The 11410-nt window shown below is 38.1% G+C and overlaps 3 protein-coding genes across 4 annotated transcripts; 1 reads left to right on the plus strand and 2 right to left on the minus strand.

Annotated features, from left to right (window-relative positions):
• Nucleotides 1-133: 133 nt before the first annotated feature.
• On the minus strand, nt 134-2665 carry eEF1gamma (elongation factor 1-gamma). Of its 2 annotated transcripts, XM_065487656.1 has the most exons (6): nt 2547-2665; nt 2275-2424; nt 2037-2100; nt 1003-1642; nt 540-834; nt 134-359 (listed from the first exon to the last, which is right to left on the minus strand). In XM_065487656.1, the coding sequence occupies exons 1-6, from the start codon at nt 2556-2558 to the stop codon at nt 204-206; spliced, it is 1317 nt and encodes a 438-aa protein (XP_065343728.1). In that variant the 5' UTR covers nt 2559-2665; the 3' UTR covers nt 134-203. The 2 variants fall into 2 exon arrangements, with proteins under 2 accessions (XP_065343728.1, XP_065343729.1); XM_065487657.1 differs by lacking the exon at nt 2547-2665 and having other exon boundaries at nt 2275-2436.
• A 385-nt stretch (nt 2666-3050) lies between these two features.
• Nucleotides 3051-5639, plus strand: LOC135941888 (calcineurin subunit B type 2). Its single transcript, XM_065487658.1, has 6 exons — nt 3051-3258; nt 4021-4060; nt 4120-4296; nt 4352-4473; nt 4525-4647; nt 4700-5639. Exons 1-6 carry the CDS (start codon nt 3256-3258, stop codon nt 4745-4747), a joined length of 513 nt encoding a protein of 170 aa, XP_065343730.1. The 5' UTR covers nt 3051-3255; the 3' UTR covers nt 4748-5639.
• A 423-nt stretch (nt 5640-6062) lies between these two features.
• NTPase lies at nt 6063-11348 on the minus strand. Its single transcript, XM_065487659.1, has 11 exons — nt 11075-11348; nt 9679-9808; nt 9452-9619; nt 9160-9383; nt 7725-7836; nt 7495-7669; nt 7285-7428; nt 7023-7228; nt 6912-6968; nt 6749-6855; nt 6063-6687 (listed from the first exon to the last, which is right to left on the minus strand). The coding sequence occupies exons 1-11, from the start codon at nt 11135-11137 to the stop codon at nt 6610-6612; spliced, it is 1464 nt and encodes a 487-aa protein (XP_065343731.1). The 5' UTR covers nt 11138-11348; the 3' UTR covers nt 6063-6609.
• Nucleotides 11349-11410: the final 62 nt, after the last annotated feature.

Here is an 11410-nt window from a genome sequence, read left to right on the forward strand (position 1 = left end):
TTAATTATATGTTTATATCTGCGGACTCTGGTAACTAACTATTTCCACGTGATGCTTAGCTTCACTATTCCTCATTTAACATTCTAAATTCTGGCTCAAATCTCATGGTTCAATTAACATCACAAACAAGTAATAAAAATTAATCATGCCATAATTTATTCATCATTGAAACAGTTTGTGTTAGAGACGCAAAGGTACACTCTTTATTTGAAGATCTTTCCTTGATTGAACTTCCTTCCCTTGGAATCAGCGCCTGACCAAGAAAAGTATTCATTAACAAGTTTCTTAGTGTCTGGGCTGTTGGCATCCAGCTTAGTCCATTTGTAGCTCTCATAGTCCGTTTGCCAGTCAGGGCTTAGCTGCAAATAACATGGATGATATGAGTGACATTCTTCCAACCATCACGAAAGATTAAATAAAGCTTTGTAATTAATTTCAGTATCCTTTTGGTTAATCAAAATCACAGACTTTCAAGATTAAAATTTTTCATCATTGCAATTAATATGGTTAAAAACTTAAGTGCAATATTTTAAGATTACCTCAAAAGCAAGTTTTTGGCCTCTGAAAACCCAAATTCCAGAGATTGAGCTGTCGCCATCAGTGCCGAAGAGGCACACTGAGGCGAACGCATTTTTCTTCAGTTTCTCAATACGCTGGAACATTCCAGTGATGAGGTTGCAGCTCATGAAGACTTTCTCTAACTCGTCGTTGTATTTGTATTCGCCAATCCAAATAGACCAGTTCTCCTTGTCGAGCTTTTCCCAGAAGAAGGGAATGGAAACAGACTCATCTTCATTTGAGTAACAACGCTTGAACTCGTCCAAGTTGAAAGTTCTGAAAATATTCAAAATTTATTTTAATATAATGAAATATATAAACATAACAAGTGAATAAGTGATTATTTCAGTATCCTTTTGGAAATGAATCACTTGCAATCAATAGTGGACAAATTTGTCATCATTTAGTCAATTTCAAATGTAAAACTTTAAGACAAATATTTACCCTGCAGGAATATCAGCAAAGGGGTCTTTCTGTTTGGGTTCAAGAGACAGGGCCTCATCGGCTGCGTCAGGCTCGTTTTCAGGCTCCTTCTCTTTCTCCTGCTTCTTCTTGGGCTCCTGTTTCTTGGGCTCTTTCTCAGACTCGCTCTTCTTCTGCTTCTTGCCACCCTCCTTCTTGGGCTCGGCACCACCACTCTTTCCCTGGAACTCGGCGAATTTCTTGGCGTCAAACTCGTCAGCAGTGTCGCAGAGTTTGAAGTCCTTGACAACAGCCTTGAACTGCGGCTGATTGACCAGGGTGGTGAACCAGCGGTTGACATTCTGGTAGGGCTTTCTGAAGTTGGCGTCGAGCACGAATTGGTACAGGTTCAGAAGGGAGGTGCTCACGGCAATGTCAGCCAGGGTGATACGCTCACCGACCAGGTACGTCCTGGTCAGCAGGTGGCTGTTCAGGGCTTGCAGCAATCTCTTCACGTCCTCCTTGGCACGGTCGGTGGATTGTTTGTTAAACTGCATGATACTAATTGCGGGGTAGACCCATGTGCAGGAGGCCGGCAGGATTTCGCTGTCGGCAAAAGAGAGCCACTGCTGGACCTGAGCTTGTTCCAGGTCACTGCTTCCGCGAAGCTGCTTGTTGGACACTGAAAATTAAGTGGAGATAAATTAACGCTCTTTAGATTACTTGAGACAACGGCAAGTTGGCAAAATCATAATCGTGTTTAGTATTTCACTGAATTTATTATTTTTTTAATTTTATCAAGGATTTGATAAAATTTCCAGACATTAAATTTTTTAAGTAAGGAAGTTTCCTCTAGTTCGATTTACAAGGAAGTATGGTTTAAATAGTAAAAATGTTTGAAGTTGATTTAGTCCCGTCCTAGTCAAGCAATTAGACTGACGGGGTGGAGTAATCATTTGATTTACCTCAAAGACTGAATTCTCATTCCATGGATTGGAAATGAAAATAATTTATGCTCTTTGAGGTTCTATAAATTTAAGCTAACAGAACCAGAGTAGATAATTCATTCCACTTACCATAAAAAGCAATGGCATTGCTCTCGCTTAAGAATTTACCATCGCTGGTTTCAAAAGCTGGGACCTGACGTGGAGGGAAGAGAAAAAAATTAATTCACCTGTCAGATATCGTTTACAAATGGCCTGTCTCTGCAGTTGCCACGTGTATTTCTGTCGCATTTAAGCAGATTGTATTCATTTTTTTGACTGGATTAACCACTGACCGGTTAGAATTAAGTGACTAGAACTGATCTGTTACCTTTCCAAGAGGGAATTTCTTCAGAAAGTCTTCCTTCTTGTTTGTTTCGCCGAAAACAAAAGCTGGATCGACCTTAACATTGGCACCGGAGTATTGTGCCGCAATCAACACTTTCTGGGCCCGAAAGTTGTCCGGATACGTGTAAAGTGTCTGAAATACCATACAAGCCTGTCAGAAAAATATGTAATGAAGACCACTGACTGCTCTAAAAGGCAGATTCTATCGTAATTAGGGTGAAATTTTGAGATTTGAAGTTGACGGAGTAAACTTACTCCAGACGCCATGGCTGCGTTGGTTTCAAAAGGAATGATAGAATGGTACACTCACAGAGGACACGACACCGGTGCTGCTGCCGTGATCATGTTGAACTGAACACAAGTCTCACGTCTACCCCTACATCACGCGGGAAATTTAAATCTTAATAATATTGTTCTGTAACCTCGGTTTACTGTCGGGTTGGCAACATTGAGCTGATTGAGAGCAAGGCTACGGCGCTACAGCCACTACGGTTACAGTCGGTGATTTTGAGGAATTTTAATAAACACCGGTTATTTAATAAATTTTTTCCTCTCCATTTTTCACAGACCACAGAGCTATTGAATAAAGTTAAAAATAAAAAATAATAATTCTCTCACCTTCATCAGCCATATCGAAAAAACAAAAAATAGTTTTACCAATATCAAAATTTTCGGTTAACAACTGAGACAGTTTTTTACTGGTCAAACCAGTTTCGCAACCACTTTCAGGAAGGAGGGGCAGGCAGCAGGCAAGGCAATAAGACATGCGCAGTTCGGTGTTTGACCGTCCTACATAATTCTGCATAAAATAATAGTAAATATATTTTCATCAAGTTGCTCTGACCGCGTTCTAGCCCAATAAAGGACCTCGAGGGATTATTTATCCTCGATATCATAAGATCAACCCACCCACGGTTGTGAGGCTGCAACTTTCTTTGTTCTCTGGTTCTAAGAAGAGTGAAAAATGGTAGGTTTATTTTATTGATTTTTCACGGGGCACTAAATTTTGGGGTTGATGCAACATGCGAAACTGTTAACCTTTTGACACTGCATACAATCAATCCTATCAGCTAGCTTTTATTATCATTAAACATTAGTTGCACGATACATGGAACTGCCTTAATTTTTCATCCTCTCCGTTAAAATGACTTTGAATGATACGCCGATCTTGCTGTGCTATGAATGTTATACACATTTGGGGCTGGAGATTGAACAGAATTAAAAAAGTTATGTTTCCGCGTTGTTTGGTAGTACCATACGTACTGGTGTAATGGTTTAATAGGATCGGAAAAAATGTTCTGATTTAATTGCTTGCCTTATTTATACCTAATCTAATTTGTCACCATAGTGATTCTTTTTCTATATATCGTTCATAATATATTTATTGCCATTATAATCTTTTTAGAGGTTTCAGAGCAACTAGGATATTTTTTTTTAAATTAGGTGATATCACATGCGTCTTCCCTGAAGTTATTTTTAAATGTTGTTCATCTAAAAGAAGAAAATTGAATGCTCTCAATTTTCGATTTATTTTTGTGAGAACCTGTAAGTGTGGTAAACCAATAAATATTGCAACTTGTTCAATATGCGATAAAAATTTAAAATATTTTAAATTAAAACCCTTTCAAATCCACCCTGCTTCTTTCAATCATATCAGTTTTCTAATAAATAATATTAACATGCACACTAAACTTCGCATTGAAATTAATTTAATTTTTCCTTTCCTCAGGGTAATGAAACATCACTGCCAATGGAGCTCTGCTCCAACTGTGAGTATTCAAGTTAAATGACATCTTAGCAACCAAATGCTAACAATAAAATTTGTTAGTCGACGCTGACGAAATCAGGCGCCTTGGAAAAAGGTTCAGAAAGCTTGACTTGGACAATTCCGGGTCGCTGAGCATTGACGAGTTTATGACACTGCCAGAGTTGCAGCAGAACCCACTTGTGCAGCGAGTGATCGATATTTTCGACGCTGACGGAAATGGAGAAGTGGACTTCAAGGGTAATCTTAGACGTTATTCCCTAAGATAGCGAAGTTTAATATTTTTTGCTGTCAGAATTTATTCAGGGCGTGTCGCAGTTTAGTGTTAAGGGCGACAAGGAGTCCAAGTTGAGATTTGCTTTCCGCATCTATGACATGGACAATGATGGCTACATTTCGAATGGAGAGCTCTTCCAGGTAAATAAAAAATTTGCAGTTCCATAGTAGATAGTTTATATCTGGCCACAGGTCCTGAAAATGATGGTCGGGAACAATCTCAAAGATACCCAGCTCCAGCAGATTGTCGACAAGACAATACTTTTCGCAGACAAAGATGATGACGGAAAGATAAACTTTGAAGAATTCTGTACCGTAAGTGGATTAGAATCAAATCAGTTCGATATTAAGCGCATTCATTTTTCAGGTTGTTGGCAACACAGACATTCACAAGAAAATGGTTGTAGATGTTTAAATCTATCTGAAAAATATCACCAAAGGTGGTAAAGTTATCAAGAATTTCAGTCAAGCCATTCATCATTTTATAAGTTTTTTGCTTCAACTTAATCGATTAAAAGTTAAGAATTGTTTGTTGTTTGTGTTCCCTCAAGAATTTTCTTGTTAAGTTTTTATTAAATATTGTGATAATTTTTGTACATTATACTCTCCAAGTACACAATTTGAGTGGCTCTATAATGTAAATGCAGAAAAAATACGTTGGTGAATCTAAGTCACTGGTTTTCTATGGATGTTTTTCTACTCACAATTAACTGAGATGGCAGAGCTTGCCAAAACATCTTCTAACGTTGAAAATTGTTAGCCCTTCAAAAGATGGTTTTTGATAATAAAAAATTCTCTAAGTTTCAAGACGTAAAACAGTTATTGAGATAAAATTAAATCTTGAGCATTAAAAATGTTTTTCCATCATGTGCACTTGCTATTGTTGGAATCAAACTATTGATAAAATTTTATTGTAACATATTAATCCAAGGAGGTGAAACTTTTTGGGGAAAATTCGTGTTGTGCACTAATCTCTCGATACTGTATGAATGTAATTTTACTTGAGCTCTTTTGTGCCACTCTAACTTTTGTAATTTTAACTTGTGTTAGCTTTCAGGTAATAATAATCAGTTGTACACTTAATCAAAACTTACTCACTTGATCATACTAAATTAGTTTTTGTTGAATAAGCTCGATTTATGTACCAACCTGTATTGCTTATATTTTTACAAAGTTGTAACTCGATCTTTTCCTCCTATCGCTCCTCAAAAGATTAATCAATTAAACTGTTTATACTTTCTGATTGGGTGTTACCAGAGAGGATCTCTGTTGTTGCAATCCTACCAAATAAATCATTATCAAACATAGCACGCCTGCTCCTGCTTGTTCTTTGTCCTTGGTCGACTCTGCTTGCAGTGCAGTCTGTTGGACTTTTTGCATGATCAAACTTGTCCTAAATATAAAGTTGCTTTATCGTTTTATATTTTTGTCATATACGCTTCTCACAGTGCAAATAATTATTTTGGATGTATTTATTAAATTTGCTAATTTTGTGTCACGTGGGAAGCCGCCAGCCGCCGTGAATGTGGCTAAGCTGCGCCAGCCGTCAATGAAAAATGGTCAAAAATTAAAAGTGTATGAGAAAAGTCTTCCGGCCCTTCAGGACGATAAGAACTGTCCAACTTCACGTTTAAATTGTGGTCAGCTGCCGCCTTAAATCTCGCGGCTGAGACCTCCACTTATTTATAGCGCTCACCAAAAAGGATTTTTTTAGAAAAAAATGTACAAGATTGGTTTAAAAAATATTAATTTATTGCTCTCGCAAAAACTCTGGTCCTTCTGGAATTTGTCACAGCAGTGAAATGTAGAGAATATGATTGCGGTAACCTGAATAACAATCAACAAGATGGACAAGTATGCAGAAAACATCTGAACACCACAAAAAAAAAAAAAATCAAATTTCCTCGCATACTCAAACATTGAACTGTATTTAAAAATATTGAACTGGCATATATAGCACATCTAGAAATCTCTGCAGTACCGCAACACGAGTGCCGTTATAAAAATGGACAGCTTTAACAGGCGTGCTTCTTGAAAGCTAGGTTCACGTTTCCATTTTCCTCATTAATGTAACAATTCAGGAAAATTCAGTTTTAAGTGGATTAAGTTAAGGTTACAATTTTAAAATGTGATGTGATATCATAGTTGTTCAACAAAATTAAGGCGAAATCCAAAAAGTAATCTCACATCAATCAATCCACTCAGTGAGGCAAAATGGTCGCATTTTTTGGCAAATAATAACAATATAGTTAATTAAAGTTTCGGTGGTAGACAATATCACAGGCCATTTTCAAGAATGTGGAATGCAAGACCCAATGCCCAGCTGATCTCATGGTTGTCGATTTTCTTGAAAAGCTATAAAAGCAACAAGTTAGAAAATTACTCAGAAGCACTGCAACATGGATATATTACTTACATTCAGTTTTGTTTTTGATTCAAATCCGAAGCCATCTTTCAGCAAAACAGATATGATGGTAAGGTCAAGACACATCAATGGCTGATCTACGTTGGGAGTGTTGCAGCCTAGCCAAAATGTTTTTAAATTAAATGCACAAAGAACACGCACGCTTGGCGCTTACTTGTTTTAGCAGCATCCATGAACTGTTTTAGAGAAACCACGCCGCCTACTCGTTCATCTGCAAAGGATAAAGTTACATTGAAACTCTGCCCATGGTTAAATCAAATCATACCAATTAATCCAACTTCTGCAGCTCGGTCAAAGTAGTAGGAGAAAGCATTGATCTCTCGTCTCGACAAGCCCTTCGGTTTGTACACTTTGTGGGCAACATAATCCTGAACTGTGGACAAGCACTGAGTGAAATTCACGATTGGCCGGTCCTCAGCAACCGTGCCCTTCTTCTCCTTTATGTGAATGATAGTCGGATCCTTTGGCCCCCTGCATAAGGCATATTCTTAAGGATTTAGAACACTTTCTGTAACACGAGTACTAACTTCAACGTGTAAGTGGTGCCCGCGTACTCCCATTCAGTGCTGACAATTGGATTAATGCACACATTGTGTATCACGGAGGTATTTTCTTCCTGGTCCGCTGTGAGAATAGCGTGCCTAGCTGCCATCAGTCCAAGGCCCAAATAGCTGCAATATCAATTAAATCAGTGATATGCATGTTAAAGAGGCTCAACAGCATTATTGATTGCTCACCTGTGGGTATAAACGGCAAGTTTGTTGTGAAAGGCGTTGATTTCGTGCACCGAATCAGGGTCATGGGCCCTAAAGATGGCCTCTTCTTCCTTGTCGAGGGCAAACGTTACTTGCGTTGATCCACCACCCAAATCGAGAGCGACCGCTGTATGTTCAGGCCCGGCGCCAAATCGGTCTGACAGTTCAAAAATTAGATCGCGACCTGTTTTCGTAATAACGTCTGTAATCACCAAGCAAGAAGTTGACTGTGAACCACGAAAATAGGCCTTCATCTGTTCCATCCATTATTGATATCGAGTGTGCTGTACTGTGGAACGGTGACTCTCGGAACACTTCTCGAACCTGTTAGTTGCACAATCCAAAACCGTTTATTATTTATTCTCCATTCAAGATACACTCAAATTTACAAACACTAATTAAATTACAGTAAAATTTAAAGGAATTGTTAAATTGGAGAGTGAATATTTGTAAATACACGTAATGGGTAATTTTAATTAATTTTTAAGGCGGAGAAACATAATTTAATTGAGTCATGTTTGAATATTTTTTCTCTGAAACTCACTGAATTAAATTTAAAGCTCAGTTAATTTTCTCCTCTTTGCCGACTTTTTGTATATTAAATATAGTAGCGCAGGATTTTACGGCGCGCTCGGCTCGTGATAATCATCAAGCTGCTCCTGTATCCCCTCAAAATCGAGACCTGCGGATATCAGTTTATCCAGTGACTGAATGTCACGCAAACAGAAATTCTTAAAAAAAAAACTAATGAAAAATTAATTAAATTTTCCCCTTACTTGTATTTTTACCAAATATTCATCACCAAAATTAACAATTCCTCGTTTCAAGGTGTTGAAGAAAACGAATATTACAGTTCACGTAGGAAACCTACTCTCGGATACCACATGAAATCGTTGCTAATGCGTATTCTTTTTTTTGCGTCTTACATTTTAATTCTAAATAGCTGTGGTTAGGTTAGTGGTTCTCCAAAGTTTGTAAAGATAAATTTTAGATTCAAAAGCTGCGTCGAAGGGGAAACCGCGATGAAATCATTCTTTGACCAAAACACACTCTGAAAGAAAGATTGTCAGGAATTGCAGTGGAATCTTCCAGTAAAATACAGTCTAAAGATTTAAGTTGAACTGCCTTCTGCGGCGTTGCATTAAAAGTATTGCTCGCGCTTTCTTGCTAACATGTTTTCATTCATTTTAATTTTTTAATTGTCATTTTTTGTTGCCTGTAACTTTAGACTAGAGCCAGAGGGGTTTGAATTAAAACAGTAAATTGAGGACGTGCAAAAAGTGCTTGGACACAGCAGCTCGCACTTCATCCAGATTTATAAAAGAAGTTTTTCGCATATCTTGTGCAAGTAATTGGTAAAATTAACTAGTACAAAACAGCAGTGGGTAGTATGAAAATGTAACCCTTTGCCTTCTATAATTCTAAAAAAGCGCATAACAAAAATATAATTAAAACCACACCTTAGCAGAATAAGCTAGGTTTAATTCAACCAGAGGAGATTTTCTTGTCGTAAGATATGCTTAACTAAAATTTAGAAAAGGAAATATTTAATATAAATAGCTAGTTCCGTTATTCCTGTCTTTAGTTTTTCTTTTCCTTGCAAAATTTCCAGCATAATTAAATTTGTGCAAATATTTATAGACTTGCCTTCTCAATAAGCCGATCTGCTTTCTCTCTGGGCAAAAGCCTCAGCCCCGCTGTTGCTTTCATCGACAGGGGAGTGTGCCCGCGTTCAGACGGAGGCACCACATCTTTCGCCCTCTCGAGAAGGGCCAGCATCTGGTTTGCACCTTTCTCTGGCTCATTGCTGAACGACGACAACCCTGGCTTCACCTGGACAAACAGCTCGTCATCCAGTTTTAAGTTGCCGTCTATCAGGATTGAATGAAAAGATACAAAAACGTAAAACGAAAAAATACTTCCAAAAGGGGATCTTTACCAATAAGCGACTTGTGGAATGTAAATGCCAGAAGCCTCGAGCCAGTGCTTCCAGCGTCGATGACTACCGCGTACACGTGTGTCTGCAGACCCAATGAGAAGGCTAAATTGTCCAAAGCGTTCGTTCCATGCGCGTACAGATTCCACGGCAGAGCTTGGAAATAAGCACCTGTGTGTGTGAGGAAATATCTTGTGTGTTACGGTTTGTGCAGTGTCAATTTAGCGCACCTATCACAACTACAAAGAAACACACGCAGAGGCACAGGACGGCGAACAATTTGAAAAAGCTTGGAGATTGTCGTGAACTTTTCCTCAGGCGCGGGGGCATCTTGACGGGATGATCATTATCCTCAGCCACCTGTTGAATGTATCAAAATCAATGTCTTACAATTTATACAGCGCGGAATGCACTTCTAGTGTGTATTTGGTGTTATTTGTTTGCAAAACACGCTCACAATAAATATACAAAAAAGACTACTCTTGCGATTAATTGCAAGCAGCTTAGAGAGCATTAAACCTTTGTTTTAGTGGAGGCTACTAGGTTCAAACTAGAAGACGGGATTAATCGTCTAGCTTACAGCAGGCCAAATAAGAACACTGCCACCTTTGTTAGACAGCTCTTAAGGAAAGGCTTGACGAGAAAGAAGTGTAATAATAAGAATTTCGTGATGATGTAATACACGCAGCTGTACAAAAATAACAAGCCATACTTCACGATATTCATTTTACCCAGTAGAATAGTGGTTCAAGAAAATTTTATGATACTTGATACTTTCTTATGAAAGCGTATTTAGATAACAAAAAATTGTAAAATTAAAAAATAGGAAAAATAGTACTTAGGCCAGTTAAATTATGGAGCTCAACGTTAATTTTCTCTGCGGCTTGAGACACACAAAAGATTGATTTTGTTTTCTTATCACAGTCAAGGAAATGGTAAAATGTATATTTTATTTGATGATTGAATTATTTTTTGGATTTTTTGTTCACATTATTTCCCACTCGCGCATGAGTGGTAGGTCACTTTATTTATACAACAAAACCATATCAAAAACTGTAGGCATTAACATTGATCCTTTTCATCAGACCGATGAAGTGTGTAAAGTGAGAGGAAAGCCACCAAATAAAAAATTATATATTATAACACTTCAAAATTAAAACGTTATTTCTCAATTTCAAGTTTAGTGTATGTATGTATACCAGTTTTTTTTAAATGATCCAAAAAATAACAACATTATTATACGAATGTTTTGTAGCTAATAAAGTAATAGTATTATTTGCCGAGGAAAGTAATTGATCTTGGCATCATCGTTTCCATATCAATGACCGGCCTTGGAGAATGATTATTTGCAAGTGAACAAAAAGTGGTGTCAATTTAGCAACACAAAGTTTGATTGCATATCATATGTAATTATTAGTAAAATTAGCACACAACATAATCCACTCAAAGCACCAAAAATGCAAAGATGAATGCAATGCTCCATCAAGAAAGTCAAAGAAAGTCAACCATTCTATCGAGCGGCGATTACGGGTTATCAAAGCAAACAATGCAATCGTGGTCAGGTTCGACTCATTAACCGCTCGCGTGTGGAGAAAAAGAAGCCACACTTGTTCAATGATTAATCACCTCCAACAACGGCTGCTCATCCGTCTTGACGTCCCACAAATCGGGGGGACCCATCAATATCATTTCTGGGCAAACTCCTCCGACTATTTACTTGTCAAACCTTACCCTGCGCTTCCTGGCCGATGCCATCACAGCGGTGCGGGCGTACAGCTGACTTCACACAACACACAATACTAAATACGCTCCGATCAAACTCGAAACTCGCTAGTTCTCTTCGCTACAAGTTGAATGCGAATCAACATCAACACCGACCGGCACTGCCAGTTATGCTGGTGCCAACGCCGGCAGTCGCTAGAAGTGCGCAAATGACGTCATTCATGGAATGAACGCAGATTG

The sequence above is a fragment of the Cloeon dipterum genome, chromosome 4 (assembly GCF_949628265.1).
Source record: "Cloeon dipterum chromosome 4, ieCloDipt1.1, whole genome shotgun sequence".
In the NCBI taxonomy this organism is placed as follows: Eukaryota; Metazoa; Arthropoda; class Insecta; order Ephemeroptera; family Baetidae; genus Cloeon; species Cloeon dipterum.

Coding starts and splice junctions, on each gene's coding strand:
- eEF1gamma (XM_065487656.1), bottom strand. Junction 2,101..2,274: donor AGAAATTCCCTCTTGGAAAG/GTAACAGATCAG, acceptor CCTCCACGTCAG/GTCCCAGCTTTTGAAACCAG. Junction 1,643..2,036: donor CAATGCCATTGCTTTTTATG/GTAAGTGGAATG, acceptor CTTAATTTTCAG/TGTCCAACAAGCAGCTTCGC.
- LOC135941888 (XM_065487658.1), top strand. Junction 4,061..4,119: donor AATGGAGCTCTGCTCCAACT/GTGAGTATTCAA, acceptor AAAATTTGTTAG/TCGACGCTGACGAAATCAGG. Junction 4,474..4,524: donor CGAATGGAGAGCTCTTCCAG/GTAAATAAAAAA, acceptor ATCTGGCCACAG/GTCCTGAAAATGATGGTCGG.
- NTPase (XM_065487659.1), bottom strand. CDS start 11,137: ATGATATTGATGGGTCCCCCCGATTTGTGGGACGTCAAGACGGATGAG. Junction 9,809..11,074: donor ATGAGCAGCCGTTGTTGGAG/GTGATTAATCAT, acceptor TACATTCAACAG/GTGGCTGAGGATAATGATCA. Junction 7,837..9,159: donor CAGATCGGCTTATTGAGAAG/GCAAGTCTATAA, acceptor TGCAACTAACAG/GTTCGAGAAGTGTTCCGAGA.